Source organism: Solanum tuberosum, unplaced genomic scaffold (assembly GCF_000226075.1).
Source record: "Solanum tuberosum cultivar DM 1-3 516 R44 unplaced genomic scaffold, SolTub_3.0 scf00056, whole genome shotgun sequence".
Taxonomy (NCBI): Eukaryota; Viridiplantae; Streptophyta; class Magnoliopsida; order Solanales; family Solanaceae; genus Solanum; species Solanum tuberosum.
In genome coordinates, this window is record NW_006238986.1 from 1,746,890 (window position 1) to 1,764,912 (window position 18,023).

At 34.8% G+C, this 18,023-nt stretch overlaps 2 protein-coding genes across 3 annotated transcripts; one reads left to right on the top strand and one right to left on the bottom strand.

Annotated features, from left to right (window-relative positions):
* Positions 1-1,625: 1,625 nt before the first annotated feature.
* LOC102580266 (serine/threonine-protein kinase AGC1-7-like) lies at positions 1,626-3,668 on the top strand. The gene is made up of 3 exons (XM_006344865.1): positions 1,626-1,661; positions 2,193-2,674; positions 2,789-3,668. Exons 1-3 carry the CDS (start codon positions 1,626-1,628, stop codon positions 3,666-3,668), a joined length of 1,398 nt encoding a protein of 465 aa, XP_006344927.1.
* An 11,088-nt stretch (positions 3,669-14,756) lies between these two features.
* LOC102595514 (NAC domain-containing protein 76) lies at positions 14,757-17,647 on the bottom strand. Of its 2 annotated transcripts, none has more exons than XM_015307598.1 (4): positions 17,594-17,647; positions 17,186-17,374; positions 16,120-16,391; positions 14,757-15,414 (listed from the first exon to the last, which is right to left on the bottom strand). In XM_015307598.1, exons 2-4 carry the CDS (start codon positions 17,358-17,360, stop codon positions 14,884-14,886), a joined length of 978 nt encoding a protein of 325 aa, XP_015163084.1. In that variant the 5' UTR covers positions 17,361-17,374; positions 17,594-17,647; the 3' UTR covers positions 14,757-14,883. The 2 variants fall into 2 exon arrangements, with proteins under 2 accessions (XP_015163084.1, XP_015163083.1); XM_015307597.1 differs by having other exon boundaries at positions 14,757-15,423.
* Between the last annotated feature and the right edge of the window lie 376 nt (positions 17,648-18,023).

Sequence of the window (18,023 nt, forward strand, 5' to 3'; positions counted from 1 at the left end):
ATTCAAATAAAGAGTTCCTGTATGGTTACTGAAAAGGATAAGAGAAATATAAGAAAACCATTTCTACGAACCACTTAAGAATCTGTTACCATTTTTTAATTCATTTCCAACAACAAATTCACTTAAATGGAAAGAAAAATAACCACTACAAAATAGCAAGTTCATATTCCAACAACAAAAATCAGCATATTCACTTAAATGGTCTTGCATTGTACGTAATCAAAATTCCACAAGTTCATATTCCATACTTACGATTTGAAGAGTCAATAACAATTTTTCATTCAAAATAGACGTTGAACAATGAAAAATGCAAAGGTGATAGTCATTAATCTATCTGTCACATCTGAAACAAATCAATTACGCATGTTGGCCTACGTGGTACTATCAATGAAAAAATTGTCAATACGTGCTGGGCTCAGAAGATAGTGCCACGTAAGCCGAAAAGAGGTAGAAAATTATTTATAAAATAAGTTCGGGGGTAATAGGACCTTAATATAGTATAAGTGTGTCTCTGAGATTTCGGGTATAAATTGCAGAGTACTTATGCATTTTCCCATAAAAGAAAGATAACTTGCAAAACAACTCTTGCAAAAACAGAAATAACGATTCTTTTTAAAAAGGGTTATGGTTGTAACTATTATAAAAGCTACATTAGAAAATAATTTTAAGTTGGGTTTTTTTTTCTTTTGCAAAAAAACACATCCATTCGATTTAGGGTTGTTTATGTACATTTATTTAAAAAATAATAAAATATATTAGTAATTCAACTTTTATCTATATAGATAGATACATACTACATACTTGATAATTTAAATTTTTAGAAAACTCATCATTTTATTTGTTTATTTGACATGTTACAATAAGTGGATTAGAGTGAATTATCTCACATATTGCATATACTCTACTCAACTTAATTTTGTATAAACTCTATTCATATGCATGCCCAATCATCCCAACATAATGTCAGATATAAACGGCTATTCTTAGGCTTCTCCTTCTTTTATGTTACAACATTGTACTGGTTCTCATTTCTTTCTATTTTAACATCCAATTTCCATAACATATATACAAATCTTGTTTTTTTTAGACGTTAAAATGTATTTTGAAGAAGAATAAAACAATTTTTCTTAAGCAAAACAAAAGAGAGAAGAAAATGTTATTACCGGTAGTATCAATTTCCATTTGGGAAAATAAAAACAAAAGGCTTCTTACAGAAGAGATCTTTGTAAACGCTTTTGGAAATCACCCTATCAGATATGAATGAATTCGAAATTTTGATTACTTGAAAGTTACATTATCTTCAATCCTTTTGGTTCGTGCTTCGTTCTTTTACATAATTCTCTGTTTTAATTCTATCTCTCATATGCTTGCGACATTGCTGAAGAAATCGGAATTTTGGTCCATCAACACGTTCATCTTTATGTGATGAGCGTTAAAAGGACACAGATTCGATAAATGATTTAATCTCAATCAAAAAGAGATCTGTTTTTATAAAAAAAAAAATCCTTTTTTTCATTGTTGTACAATATCAAACTTGTGATCTGATGTATAGAATTTGGCTGCATGACGTCGTTACTGAATCAATTTTTATTTTTTTTTCAGGTTCTTTGGTTGAAATTTTAATAATGTCGACAAAGCCGACACCTTTAGAGTTACCTGAGGTCAATTTTACTCTGTATTGTATTCCCAATTTTTACCTGACATTTATAGTTCATCATATGCAGAAATTCTTATTTAAGTTTGAAGATATAAAACAGTTATTTCTATTTAAATGGAGAAACATGCTCTAAGCGGATTGATATAGTTGATCTCAATTATTTTGGCATTGAGACGTAGTAATAGTGATTGTTGTTTATTTCTGTTGAAAATTTTTTTTAGCTCTGGTTCAACTTCATTTCAACAAAAGCGGATCTTTAAAATACAATAGGTTTACAAAAACAACAGGTGATTCTCCCATCTGTCCTAGTTTTGGTGGACAAATTTACCTAGTACTTGTTGCTTGTGGACGCCATGGTCATCAGAAAAAGGAAAATGCAATATGTTTAAATAGTGTATAAACTTCGTGTACAATGATGATCGATTGTTAATCTTCTAATTTTAATGCTAAGTGTGAAGTTTTTTGTAAATTCCATAAGATTTGGTTAAAGTGTTGTTGTGGTGTTAAGTACATTTTTTTCAATGCATATTTGCAGATGAGCACGATGTCGTTAGAAGAAACATTTCATCCGAGTAAAGTTAGTGAAAGCACAGAGAGTAGCTCCAGTAGTACTACACCCCTGAAGCCACACACTGGTGGTGATGTTCGATGGGATGCGATTAATTCTGCTACTGGTAGAGGTGGACCTCCTCTTAATCTAAGCAATTTTCGTTTATTGAAACGTCTTGGATATGGGGATATTGGAAGTGTGTACCTTGTGGAACTCAGGGGAACAAATGCCTTCTTTGCAATGAAAGTGATGGATAAAGGATCTCTTGCAAGTCGAAATAAATTACTCAGAGCACAAACAGAACGCGAGATTCTTAGTCTACTTGACCACCCATTCTTGCCAACGTTATATTCTCATTTCGAGACTGACAAGTTCTATTGCTTAGTCATGGAGTTCTGCAGTGGAGGTAACCTGCATACGCTCCGTCAAAAACAGCCCAATAAGCATTTCACTGAGGAGGCGTCTAGGTTAGTAACTATACGATCTTTATCCTACTCGATGCTTAAACATTTCATAAGTATAATTCATCCTGTTTATTTGTGTATTCTTAACTCTCAAATGGGCTGATATAATTTTTACAGATTTTATGCATCAGAGGTGTTGTTGGCACTTGAGTATCTGCATATGCTAGGGATTGTTTACAGGGATCTTAAGCCAGAAAATGTACTAGTGAGAGATGAGGGTCATATAATGCTGTCTGATTTCGACTTATCTCTCCGTTGTTCTGTCAATCCAACGCTTGTTAAGTCTTCATCTGTACATGGAGGAGGAGGAAATCCTAGCAGTGGATCTGGCATTTTAGACAATGACAATGCAGTCCAAGGTTGTATTCAGCCCTCGACTTTTTTCCCTCGTAACATTCTCCCTACCAAAAAGAATCGCAAGTCTAAATCAGATTTCGGGCTTTTTGTGGGAGGATCACTCCCTGAGCTTATGGCAGAGCCGACTAATGTGCGCTCCATGTCCTTTGTTGGCACTCATGAGTACTTAGCCCCTGAGATAATTCGCGGAGAGGGACATGGTAGTGCAGTTGATTGGTGGACTTTTGGCATATTCTTATATGAACTTCTACATGGGACAACACCTTTTAAAGGTGCTGGAAATCGTGCCACGCTCTTCAATGTTGTAGGACAGCCTTTGAGATTCCCAGAAACTCCGCAAGTGAGTGCTATTGCACGTGATCTTATACGAGGCCTCCTCGTGAAGGAACCACACAAGAGAATTGCATATAAGAGAGGTGCTACTGAGATAAAACAGCACCCCTTCTTCGAGGGCGTTAATTGGGCTTTGGTAAGAAGTGCTGTTCCTCCCTCTATACCTGAACCTGTCGACTTTGCTCAGTACTCTAGTAAAGAAGCATCAGCTCCTTGTTCCGATAAGAAGATGCCAGATACTGAAAGTCATGATAAAAGCAAGAACACTTCAAATGATTCTTCATATATCGACTTTGAGTACTTCTAGGAGCGGATTTAAGTTAGTACAAAACTTTGAAGTATAAATCGAATGGCTTCTAACCAACTTTGTATCATCTTGAAGTATGTTCATGCAGTGTGTTTATTGTGTAGAACTGCATAACAGTGTAACTTCCAAGTGCTCCTAGAAGAAAGCAACTTGAAGTACTTTCGGACGAAGTATTTTAATTTCCTTGACTGAAGTTTTAGTGGTAACTGCTGCTGATTAATTGTGAATATAATTCTGTGATATTTCATTTCATATGAGAGTGTATTGTTTTACCCGAATTGTAAGATATTAATTTGACTCACATTTTGATTGTTTAGTAATCTACCCCGTTAGAGTAATAATACACATTTGTTTGATTTTTCGTATAAGTGTTGAGATCGTCTCACGAGATGTGGATGTTAGGAAGGATGGAATTTAGTAATGGTGTTTACTGAGTTGTACCTAAATCGTGATATCAACAAAAGAATTGTGACTGGAATTAAAACTAATTGCTTTAAGCAGTTAAAAGTCATAGAACCTGTGTTGAAAATTTACTCCAAGCCGATTTCGACTCTCTTGAAATTGGAGTTCTATTCCACAAACTAAATGTTTTTTCTTTTTTCTTGTTTCACATTTCAAAAAACAAGAGCATTTCTTACTCACTTTAAACTGGTTGTACCTCTCTTTTCAACTGTATTGTGACAAGTTTTTATTTAAATCAATAACTTCTCTAAGGAAGTTATAGGGATATGGTACAAGTACCCCTCAAATTATGATCGAAATCCCAGAGATACATCTTAACTAAATCAAGGTCCTATTACCTCCCTGAACCCATTTTTTTGGTAATTTTGTACACCTTTTTGGCTTACGTGGCATCCAAATATCTCCCATGCTCCTCAACTACGTGGAGTTACGAAATGTGCCACGTAGGGGGAGGGGTAATAGGATCTTAGTTTAGTTAAGGTGTGTTTCTGAGATTTCAGTCATAGTCTAGTGGGGTATCTGCACCTTATCCCAAAGTTATATTCATCCATCTTTACCTTCTTTTTAAAGCTTACTCAGGCCTCATATAATGCTTCTCGTGCGACTGTCTGAAATTGTTTATCTCATTCTTGAGTTGAATACATGTGCTTGGAGGAAAGAATCTCTTCAAAAGTATTGCTCTGAGCTCTGCGCATGTAGATATGAATGCTTCTAGTAGCTCTCCTAACCATATAGTTGCTTCGTCTATCAGAGAGAATGGAAACAACCTCAAGTGTATACCTTCTTGAAAGATACCTGGATGTTGTATGCTAGACACACCTTAGTATATTTGTTCGAGTCTTTAAATGGCAGAGCACCAAACAATCCTTTAAGGCCCAATAAGTGCAACATCGTGCTGGTGATATTGAAATTGGCATTGCCCGCAGCGGTGGAGGTCGAATGGCCCCAGCAAGGCCCACTTGTGCAATAGTTGTTGCATTGCCCTCTTATTATCCTCCCCAGTCATAGTGAAGTTCAGCCTTAGATGCTTGAATGTGCAGTCGATTTTTGGATCAAGTGGAACAAAGGGAGATCCTTGAATCCTAGTATAGGGCATACATTAAGGCAAAATCTACAATAGACAAAACCAACAACTAGAGTAATTTACGAAACAATAATCACTTGATGAATTCCTACAAACTGTAATCTCTAAAGCTCACTCTGTCACGACCCGATTACTCGAGTCATGATGACACCTACTATAACCCACCAGTTAGTAAGTCAACCCGTAACCTAGAACGACAAGTAATGAGTATAAGGGTAGAAATAAGAAGATATCATACTGTAACAACAAAACAAGACAGAAGCGGAAGCAAACCAAAATTATATACAAAAAGATACCTCCTAGAACTTGGAATTCACGAGTACAAAGTTGAGCTAATCAAAGAGTACAAGTCCCAAAAGTGGACCAAAAATAAGTTGTCTCAAAAGAAAAAGACTAGATATACAATATACAGAAGAAGATAAGCAAGTCCAGCACGCCAAGTGTTCACCCTCGTCTCCGACCTTAAAATTGTTGTTGACACAAACGATCACTGATGGTAGCTGGTATTGGGACCTGCATCACGAAACAGATTCAAAGTGTAGAATGACTACCAAAACAAAGGTACTCAGTAGGCATCATAGGCCCACTAAGCAGGAAGGGTAAAGACAATATGAAAAGATAGAATCTAGACACAATCAAAGGTCCAAATGGAATTTGAAAGAAAGCACACGAGCGAACCAAAAGTAAATCTATGTACAACTAAACTAAACCTGACTAGACCCCATAAGCCCAGAAGGTACACTAATGTGCAAGCTAAATAAAATCTGAACTGACCCCCATAAGCCTAATAAGTACACATAATAGCTAAGTCTACACGAGAGAAGTGCCATCAGTCCAAATCCAATAAGAGCAACTCAGGACTCCAACCCAAGAAACAACTTCGAACCGTAAGTACCTAATATATAGGGCCTCCCAGCAAACCAGTAAACTCCTAGGGGCGTTAGCTATACAGCTAGAAGGAGTAACTCGGGGGTGTAAATATCACAATCCAGGTCGCCCAACCAGCAGTAAACTCCAGGGGAGTCAGCCGCCCAGCTAGCAAGAGTAAACCTGGGGGCGCGTCAACTCCGAATAGAACCTCATCACAATCAAGCAATTGTACCATCGTGGAACGACGTCCACTCACACGAAATCAAAACAATGCTCCAAGCCAGAACCACTCCAAATCCCAAGTCATCAAGCGAAGCACGAAACCTCTAGATTCTTAACGGGGCCGCAGAAATAGGGAGATTAAATAGAAGATCGACGAAGCTCCAACAATGCCTAAACAAAGGCTCATTCTATCCATCTCAAGTCTGTTACTCCAATCTACAGAAAGTTAAGTCTGAAACAATATCAAAGAAGAAACCAGGCCTAATGGCCAGTAAAGTCGCAAGCCTAAGTCAACAGTAGCCTAATACTAGACTAAGGCCAAACATGCTCATGTATATCAAAATAACAACAAATAAGTCAATTCACAACACAAAGGTAAACATATAACCCCAACTAACATGGTACTACACCCGAAAATAAGACCGATCAAGCCAAGCATGGTATCTAAGAAAAGAAATTAACAACAACTAGGTACCCACCCCCAATTCACTCCAATCAACCTTAATTTACGCAATGAAACTCAATCAAAGAGAGGAAAAGTCGTAGCATATCTTAAGGCCGACCGTGGGTGCTCCAAATCATAATGCCAGAGATTTTCCATTATGAATGGCATCGCAACGCTGTCATGATATCAAAAATAGGATCACAATGTCAATACGGCCATTTCAATACCAAAAGCACATAAAATAGAAATGGACCAATTTCAGGGTCAAACGATAATTGTGGGACCCGAGTCAAAATTTACAGAATTAAATCGATCAAAGAGTCCTAAACAGCACCCCCAAACTTGTGTTCTGGAATAATTCACAATCTGGGGCTCAAAATAGTCAACAACAAGCAACATGCAAATAATCACAATTAAGAGTAAAGAAAATAGGCTAAGGTAGCCTACTAAAACGAATTTTCACCTCAAACGAAGGATGCCCACCAATCTCCGATCACACCACAGTGTAGCCTTGACAATTTCAAATGCACAAGACTTCAAATCACCCAATTCCGAGCTAAAATGAGAGAGATATCGCCTTTTGAATTTTATACTACTTGTTATCGCGTCTGGTCTTTAAATAAAAGACTAGACAGAAATATTATTCGCGAATGTAGCTTAGATGGCCCGCGATCGTGGAGCACAGAAAGTTTGACCTTCGGAAATGTGGCAAAGATCTCATGAACGCAAAGGCAAGAGAAATCAGGGTCCCGTGATCGCACTCGAGTCCCCGCAAACGAGAAGGCCAGGTGTCCTAACCCTTCGCGAACGCTGCCTGGACCTGTAAATGCGATGACCAACTCTCTTGGACTCCATGAACGTGAACCAAGGTCCTCGAACGTGAAGACCAAATCGGTTTGCACCATCTGATGTACATCATCTGGTTTTTGGCACACTTCAGAGCTCTAACGGGGAGTTCCGAATTTGTTCGGAACCCCATGCACGCAAAAGAGATATGCTACCCTACCAAATTTGATATTCTGGACTCAATGGAGCAGTCGAAATTTTCATACGAGGTAATCTTGGTAAAAAGTGGGTCCCACTCTGAAACTTTGTTTTAAGTAAAAATCCATAAGGGGGCTCAAAATCATCCCGGAAGCCTCGAGATCCACATGAATGGTTGTTATAGACCAAATTCAACATTCCGAATCGAACCGCACTGATAGATTTCTCATTTGTGCATGTTTCCCATGAATATTGACTAAGGAACTTAGGCCTTAACTTGAAAGTTAAAACACTTAATCGTACATACTCGCACTAAAAGCCTTAGAGTTGTGTTGACCATGCTACTAGCCTAAAATGACCCTTCCAGAGCTGATGGAATTGTCAGAATTAGATTCTAAGGTCATCTTCCTGAACAATTGATAAAAAATGACTCAAGGTTCAAAAGCTCCAAACATAGAAACCTGCAAAAAAACAAACAAATGACCAGGTGATCGAACTATCAATCCCAGCAAGTTATAAATGAATTGGGGTCATTATAGGAACTCTCTAGACGATGAACAGAAGGCATAAACACTGAAATGAACTAGAGGGTCATTACACACTCCTGGGTAACAACCCCAAAATGTTGATGTCGCCCAAACCACACACTCAAATGAGAATAAAGCGGTCATTATCAAAATATAGTAATCCAACAAGGTTGGGTTCGAATTCCTTAAAGAGTGTGGTGCGAGAACTTATAATTTGCTAATGAAATCCAATCTGATGACTACTATTTCAAATGGGGTTTTATATGGGAATTATTATCTAAATTATATTCTGATGTTTTTATCAAGAATTAAAGACAAACTAAGTTATGGTTTCTAGATATTGGGATTCAAATAGATAATTCACTATCAACTCATTCATGTGTGTTCATTGTGCAAAATTGACGAATCTATTAGTCTTCCAAAGTCTCTCAACTAATTAGAAGAATTTCACCTTATTCCGACACTTGGTGTCGAATTAATTTGATCATCATCATATGACTCAAGTTAACTATCCTATCTCTAGCTCAAACTATTAGATGAAGTTGGTAGCCCCAAATCCATGTTAATGATCCTTTTTGATAATCTTAACTTCTTTTTTCAAGCAAAACAAAATACAAGCGAGTTCTTAGTGTTTATAACCATTAAAAAAAATTGTATGAAAAAATATTAATACACAATGATCACCCCTTCATGCAAAAATTTTAATGTGAAAATCCATTATACTTATCCCTGCTATAGATTCTATAACCCTAGTTATGAGATTTAGCTACTCATAACTAGTTGACATTAATAATAAAAGTAACTGAAATAACTTAAGAACATTAAGATTTAAAGAAATAAACTAAACATTTGATTAATGCAACTCTGGCAAGAATATTGTATTTGTACCACAATAATCTTCTATGAAAGGAATAACTAAAGAGATAAGGCACAAGTACCCCCCAGGCTATGACCGAAATCTCAGAGACACGCCTTAACTAAACTAAGTTCCTATTACCCCCCCCCCCCCCCCCCCCCCCCCCCCCCCCGGGCCATTTTTTTTGTAATTTTATACACCTTTTTTGCTTACGTGGCATCCAAACATCTCTCACGCGCCTCAAATATATCGTGCTTGTTAACTATAAAGAAAGAAGACCTATTAAGATTTCAGAGGAGAAAAGATTATAAGACAGCGGCATAGGTCCAATAAATTTCACCTCTTAATATACTTCAAATGTGTTGGAATGTATGCATCCACCAATGATCACAGGACCAGGTCCCCAAAGAAAATAAAAGTACGGAAAATAAATAGCTCAAAGTAAGCAGGCACACAGATTTTACGTGGAAACCCCCTTGCCCAAGGGTGGTGAAAACTACGACCTATACTCACAGGATTTCAACTCAAACTCTATTTCACTCAAACGAAGCAAAGTTTCAGATTACAAACTCTTGCAACCTAGGAATCTAACTCTAAAACCCTTCCCCATCACTGTAACAACTCTATTACGAACAAAATTCAAAGCAACATGTATGTTGCCCACTAAACCAACTAACTCTAGTTGATCTAGACTTCAAAAACCCCACAAGGCTAACTCTAGCCACCAACTCTGAATCAATGTTGAAGACACGAACTGATATGATTCCTTTATAACACAGGAATAGATCTACAAGAATAAGCACAAAAATATAAACCTACAACAACTAAGAACAATGACAACCCTATCAGGTCCCTTGTTGTTCTTGAGGAGAATATTTCTAGAGAGAATGGCTTTTTCTCTTTACAAACTTTCAGGATGCCAAAAACTAAGGTTGTGTCCATTGATATGGAGCTTATATATGATGGACACAAAATCCTAGAAGTAATGGTATTGACCAACGACCCTGCCACATTGCACCAGACGCGCACCACCTCCTACAGATGGCAGAGTGTGCAAAGTACTTTTTCCAACTATCCTTTTTCGTACAAGAGCACCATTCTCACATGAGATCAAGTCCCCTATCATATCCCAACGATAAGAGCATAAACAAGTAGCACCTCTGTTGCACCACACATCAACTAACTCTAGTTGACACTCCTAGGCAACTCTACCCAAGAAAACATCAAAACAATGAGGTAAAGAGGCTTGACTAAAACATAGATAATTCGACTAACTAACTCTAGTTAATACAACTCAAACTAAGGACTTAGACAAGCAAATGATCTACTATCATTAATAACTTAGGAGTAGATTTACAATGTAAGCACATTAGACACAAAGCTCAAACTACAACAAAGACTCTTCAGCACTCTATCAGGTCCCTTGTTGAGTATGAGCAATGTTCTTCTTTGAAGATGGCCTTCTCTTTGTAAGCTTATGAATTTTCAGAAATTCAAGACTTTGTTTGCCAAATCTTGATTTGTGTCTTGTGAAAAGAGACTATATCAAATGGACACAAACCTTTAGGGACGACGCCATTGGCTGAGAGCCTGCTTATCTGAAAAGTTGTGCACCAACCATGTCACATGTGACAGCTTTTAGACAGTTGTACACCATTTCGAATCTGGACGAGAGCACTCTGCCGAGCCTGATTCTCTATGGCATGGACGTCTTTGATTGGATGGAGACAGATATATAGAAATTGTGCAGTGAGGGTGCTTGTAAATCACTAGGTAGCCTAGCTCAACCCAAGCAATGCCCAAAAGTCCCATGCCTTTATTGGTCGGACCAACCCAATCGGCGATTTCCGACAAGTCTTTCTGAATTAGAAGAGCAAGAAGCAGAACTAGAGGGACCGAGTCCCTGCATTTGTGAGGATCATCAAAACACCTAGAATTCAACAAAATGCATATATATTTACAAGTCCGGTAGAATATATTGTTGATTTTGATGGCGAAGACAAGAAAAGAGTGGAGAGAGCATTAAGAATAGCCATTATCAACCAACTACGTATAGACATGAAGTAGGAAAGAGAGAAAATTGAATGATTAAATTAAGGTTAATCAATTGTTCATCAAGATAATTACTAATAGAAACCAAAAAAATTGAATGGCAAAGCAACAGTAAGTCACCTCCAAATGCTTGTAACCGCACCTCCTCTAATGCTATTCCTGTATCAAGAAAATGGAACATAGAATATCATTTTCTTCCGTTTGAATCAATATCTCATTCCAAATCCTTCCTAATAACTCCCAAAGCTAGTGTAGAACAATGGATTACTAGACCATCAACATCAAATATCTTGTAGAAATTAGAGTTTATGTATTTCATAAAATTTATTATCTCAATTACATCAGAAAATGACTTTGTAAATTTTACTATGACTCTCGCTGGTCGTTTTCGGATTTCACTATTAACAAGTATATCTTCAACTTTTTGTACTAATTTCACCTAGCATAAGCTACTTGTTGTTAATGGATCGGTAAGGGTATTGTTCTGTTTGATAACTATTCTATTGATTTTTTTAATATATGAGCTTATTAGTCCCCCCCTCCCCTCCCATTTATCTGAATGATCGGTCTCAATTCATGAGGAAAAACAGGTAATAGACACAAAATCATCCATTCTGGCTCTATATTTATTAAATAAAATGCTTAATCAATTCCACTATCCAAATAGATTTTCGATCTTTCCATTCATTCCTTGTGCACCCTTCTTCCATCAATTCTTTCTATTCTACTAACGAATTTTCATTCACAAGTATTAGAACAATTGAAGAATTTGTGTGTACATTGACTTGATAGGAGCAATTATGTTATGATCCTATTGCAAAAAAACTTCCACATCGATTGAATGGGGAATTCATGTGGGGCTTCTATAACATGAGAAATATTATTAGGAGATTAGTACTATTTAATTGCATTTATAAAAGAGGGCATGAAAGGCACAATTGGGCAAAAGATTTTGTTGAGCTTGAAAAACATTGCTTAAGATTAGTACACCTATTGATTATTTATGAAGGTTTAAGCTAGATTTAACCATTTAAATTTATCACATATTAGTGCCAATAGCATTTTCTTCATAACTTTTTAACTCCAATAACTTATATGGTATGTTTAAGACCATAAAATTCAATGATATTAGATATATTATACACATTTTTACCAAAATTTTCATTACTTTTAAAATTTTCATGTCCGATTTAATTAAAATACCTAAAATAAATGATAGAGTAACATGATATTTTAAGAAATAGAAAAACAAACCGTAAAAATTTAATATTATTGCTTTCTTTCAGATATAATTGTAACAACCATTTAATCTCCTCACAGAAATCATCACAAGATTTCATCAAATTCAACAACACCCTTTAAAATTACACGAATTTAAAATTACACGAATTAATATCCCAATAAATCCAATCTCATCACCAACGCTCAATCCACAATTTGTGAACAAATCCGCACAAACAAGTGCATAGTCCTCACTTGGCATCGTCATCTTGACATAAGCGTTTTCATCATTTCTAGGATTGCTCGCTTTGGTAACATCCCATAACTCAACATGTTGCATGTTCCCCTCCCCTTTTGTTATAAATTCGACCATGCCTTTCCTCCAGTATGAAAAAAACATGTTCAAAAATGATTGCAAATGGCAGCACCACTATCACGGTGACTTGCTCAAAGTGTGTGATGACCTTCTTGATTTTCCATGATGTGTTTGATAAATGTTTACAATGTTGAAAAAAAGGGTAGAGATTTATAGGAATGCTTTGATATAAAAATTAGAAGGTAAATGACACTATAATTATTTTTCTAATAAAGATTGATTTCACATAATTAAGACAGATTATTATGATTAATCATATTTTAATTTTTTTCTCGTCCTTTCCTACTATAACTTGATTTGATGAATCTTGCATACAAGCAAGTTATTTAAATGTAATTACGAGTAATTTTATTTAATAATTTTATAATACAATATTAAATTATTTATAATAAATCAAATTACAATAATGACTAATTATACTTGATGCGTATCATATATACAAGTAGGTAATTCTATTTAATAATAGTATTTTTTACTCTTAGCGTACTTTTTATTAATAATAAGGAAAACGTTCAAATATGTTCAAACTATTAGAAATAACTCATTTATGTCGTCAATTAAAAAGTTTGGCTCATTTATGCCGTCGTCATTATAAAACATGTTCATTTATGTCATTATTTTTTAACAATGATTTTGTAGAAACAACTTTGCCACATAGCCTCTTGTAAGAGGTCCACGTCACCAAATTGGACCCACTAAAAATCGAAATCTTACTCTACCCATTTCTCCAACTTGGACTACACTTGATTCATTGAATATAGACCGAATTCCCAGCCATCTGGACGTAAGGTAACTGTGGTGGGAGAGTGTAAATCTTCCTCCATTATCCAATAAAGGGAACAAGTACACGTAAGGGAGTTCGATGGCATATTTGAGTCAATCTTATATTATTAATAATATAAAAATCTAAAAAAAAATAAGTACACATAAGGCAGTTGATCTTACCTTACAAAACTTAATAAGTTCAAACAATTCTACTACTACAAACAAGCATGTAACAAGTAAAAACTTGGGCTAATCAAGTACTCTATGATCAACACAATATTTATAACACACGCTTTGATGATATTACAAATGCGCGCGGATACTAATAAAATGATAAATTAAACAAGAAAGAAAGCAGAAGGGAGCCCCCTCTTTTTTGTAATTGTGACAAACTTAAATAAGCCTTATATAAATTTGGTTTTTCTCCTTGTTTCATTCCTCCAACAAGTTCAAGAGTTATTGAAAAAATATCAATTCTTCTTAGATCTGTTAAACCTTGTCACTTTCTGCTTTGCCCACTCTTATTGATACTCCCTCCATCCCATTTTATGTGGCACTATTTAGCCTGTCACGGTGTTTAAGAAAAAAAGAAAGACTTTTGAAACTTGTGGTCTAAAACAATTCTTAGATATTTGTGTGATTGTAAACCATTTTATTGAGGATAAAAGAGGAATTTTGAAGTTAAATTGTTTCTAGTTATAGCAAGGTGACATTCTTTTTGGGACGGATTAAAAAGGCAAGGATATCACCACATCAAATGGGACGGAGGGAGTAGTTATTTATTTTGGGACAAATTCCTTAGATACTTTATCGTTCCATCTATGATTAGTTTTGTATTTATTCTTTCACTTTCCACTTCTTTGTATAGTTTAGAAGAGTTGTCATCATCTCTAGCAGTATTAGAAAAATAACTATCCAACAATTCATCCTCTTCGCATTCTTTAAAAGAATCCACATCTTATAGAATATGTGGAGAAAAATAACAACTTTCAATCATTAATTTAAAAAGTTAAAAGGTGTTCAAATGATCACTAATGAAAACTTAAAAGGGGCTATTTGTATATTTGTCTTTGAATTTTTCTATAAGTTCTTCAAGTCCTTAAATTCATTAAAAATTTGTTGTGATATTTTCTCTCTGAGATGAACTTTTATGTAAATTATTACTTCATATATATTACTCTACTAGTATTGATATAATAAGAAAATAAAGTCAAATATGGATATATAAAATAAGATGATCAATAAAGTACATGAGATTAAGTTCTCTAAATTAACATTAAAAGAACTCCAAAATAAATCAACAAGGCCATAGAAAGATGGCCAGTTTCTAAGTTGGACGACTGGTATTCTCTTATTTTGAGAATTTTAAAAGATCATGATCAAAGGTATGGTGATGAAATATTGGATATTTTTGTGAGCTTGTAGGGTTAACCAAATCTGTTGTAGCTGCCTGAGACTGTAGCGCAACGCCTTGATTTGAAGAAGCAAGAAGTTTATCCAAGAAAGACCAATCACCACTAAATTTATCGTGTTGTTGAGAGAAATTAAAATTAGGTCCTGACGTTGATGTTAGTCTCAATAAGTTGTGATTATGATGAGTAGTACTACATTCGATGTGATTACTCAACGGAGAGATGAGTGATGGACATGGAAGTGTCAAGTCAGGACTAAGCAATTGAGGTAGATGCATTGAACCATCAAAGGATGATTGATAGTTGTCGTAGCAGGAGGCTGCGGTTTGAATATTTTGTTTTGAACTTCCTGCTTTCATATGATCTGTAAAAGGTAATTGTTCCTCGTGATCTTGATCTCCAATATCATGTTGGAAACCTCTTGTGTAGTTCTTTTTCTTGAATACCCTACAAACAACCCAACCTTCTTCCTGCAATGGCTTCAACAATCAAAAGAAATTTAGTACTACTCTTTCTGTCTCTCCATTTATATGATGTAGTTTGACTATTTATATAATATTATTACTCTATATATATAAATCTTTAATACTTCAGTTTATACTCCATCCGTTCCTATTTTTATGTCGTCCTTACTAAAAACTGATGTTTTTTAATATTTTATTCATTGCGAAGTTATCAATAGGTTGGGTTCTATACCTAACCCCCCACCAATATGTGGTTTGGGGGGGGATCATGAATGACAGTATTCTTGCTATTTTACCTTATGAGTTATTAGCCTTGAAAACATATATTTGACCAATATAGAAAAACTAAGTAAATACTTTATGTACATTAGTCAAATTAATTAATTAAAATAAATTAATTCATGTTCATTGATTGAAAACTTGACTTCAAAAAAACATTAAAGATAGATAGTATAGTAAAATTGCTTAATGCACATAAATCTAAAATTGTGACATATAAATAGAAACGGAGAGAGTATGATGTAGTTTGACTAGACACAAAATTTAAAGAAACAAAAAAAAAACTTCTCAATCTTGTGTTCTTACAGTTATAAAAGTTTCTCACTAAGGATAAAGTGAAATGACGTTTAAAATATAAATATGTATCCATTTTTTTAACGAATTAATAAGAAAATAGTGTTACATAAACTCGAATTGAAAATTAGTTATTACCTCTACTTCAGCATTGTTGTCATCAAGTCGATATTCATGCATGATCCAATCAGTTTTTTGGCCATGAGGGGCACGTCCTGTGTAAAATACAAGAGTTTTCCTCATCCCAATTCTTTTGGAGTTGCTAAGGTATATTGCTTTATCTCTCCCTGTAGCCTTCCAAAATCCAGCTGTCGTTGCACGATTCGTTCGAGTTCCAGTAGGGTATTTCTTGTCCTTGTGACTGAAAAAATACCATTCATTCTGTGGACCTGATCCAATTCTACATATTTCTGCATTTCATCAAGTGTATACAAGTTATATTTTTAGCTTATGGTTCACTTACATATTTATATTTTTTACTTTCATAATGTCAAATACTTTTTCTGTCTCTGATTTCGAGCGTCAAACAATTTAATGACCCTGAATTTAGGCATGGAATCCTTAAGTTTTTTGAAATAAAATTTACATAATTGAAAATTACGTAAAAAGTATTATAAGCGACATACAATAATTAACAATTCTAGATATTTAAAAATATACGAAAAATTTACAGTCGAAAAAAATTTGTTTGAATCTTGAAAAATGAAAGGTGCTACATAAATTGAGACGGAAGGAGTAATAAATGAACAAAAGAAGGCAAGTTACGTAACCTTCCACGGTAGGTTACATTTCATAGCTTGTGTAAAAATTCATTTAGGCATCAGAAAGTGGACGTAACCCTAAATCCATTGTGGTTTAGTATAATTTCCCTATAAAATTATACTAATTATTAATGTCATAATATGGTTTTGTTCTTTAATTTATCAATCTTTAGAAAAAACAAGTGATTAGATCATCTTTATAATCAAATCCTCTTTATACTCATAAATCTACCAAGTTCTTTGTTGATTGACTTGATCTACCCGAGTCAGCTAAGGTAAGGAAAGACCCTGACAATCTAGGTCACGAATCTTCTTTTTTGGGGAATCGACATCATCTAAATAAATAAGTTTCCTATAAAAGGAGTTTAATTTATTCTTTTGCATTTTTAGGTCATGAAAGAAGAAAGTTAATTGCATGCATGAACAAAACAATTTTATCATACCTTTAAGATCCCATGGTTCAAGTTTGTTAAGATCCACTTCTCTAATAACATCCAAATCTATTGCTTCATACGATACTTTCTTCCTCAGATAATAATAAAGAAGCTCTTCGTCCGTTGGATGAAAACGAAACCCTGGAGGAACTGAAAGGTGCCCGTTTGCTGATCCAGACATCATCGTGTATATTTTTTCTATATTGCAATCGTTAAAACACAAGTTATTACGCAAAATTTCAACAAAGGAAGAAGAAGTTGTGCTTATAGTGGAAATTATGATGTTAAGAGGAAGCAAGATATAGGGAAAAAAAGTAGTAAATATTATGTTATAAATGTCAACAAAAAAATGTGATGTGATGTTATGTTATGTGTGAATTATGGTATGGAAATGAAATAAAAGGAAGAAATTATTACCAGACTTTGGAAAATGTCGTTGAATGGGAAACCTTATTCCAGATATAAGTGATGAAAATCTGCTTCAACTAATGTAAATATATTTATTTATATATATTTGTGTTATTATTATCTCAATATGTATCCAGCTTTTTTAGCCATGTACACAGTCAAAGTCAAACACCAATAAAACTTATTTTTACATATTACAGTTAATTCCCCTTTTTCTTTTAATCATAGTCCTTAGTTTTCCCACTTGACATTTTCCTCAATTTATTTGAGATGTTGGCATTATTTTATTTTTAAAAAAAAATTCATCTGGTGTTTAGAGTCCACATTGAAACTCCAATTAAATTTAAATCACGCACTTCAGAATCTATTCGCGAATGATACTCCCAACAGAATTTTTTCCATACCAGATGTTGGCATTAAGTATTTGAGTTAGGAATGA

What these genes read in the sequence shown, in the direction of transcription:
- LOC102580266 (XM_006344865.1), top strand. Translation starts at nt 1,626, where the DNA reads ATGTCGACAAAGCCGACACCTTTAGAGTTACCTGAG. An exon ending in CACCTTTAGAGTTACCTGAG is followed by an intron (nt 1,662 to 2,192) that starts GTCAATTTTACT and finishes GCATATTTGCAG; the next exon opens with ATGAGCACGATGTCGTTAGA. An exon ending in TTCACTGAGGAGGCGTCTAG is followed by an intron (nt 2,675 to 2,788) that starts GTTAGTAACTAT and finishes TAATTTTTACAG; the next exon opens with ATTTTATGCATCAGAGGTGT.
- LOC102595514 (XM_015307597.1), bottom strand. Translation starts at nt 17,360, where the DNA reads ATGATGTCTGGATCAGCAAACGGGCACCTTTCAGTTCCTCCAGGGTTT. An exon ending in TGAACCATGGGATCTTAAAG is followed by an intron (nt 16,392 to 17,185) that starts GTATGATAAAAT and finishes GATGAAATGCAG; the next exon opens with AAATATGTAGAATTGGATCA. An exon ending in ACAACAATGCTGAAGTAGAG is followed by an intron (nt 15,424 to 16,119) that starts GTAATAACTAAT and finishes TGATTGTTGAAG; the next exon opens with CCATTGCAGGAAGAAGGTTG.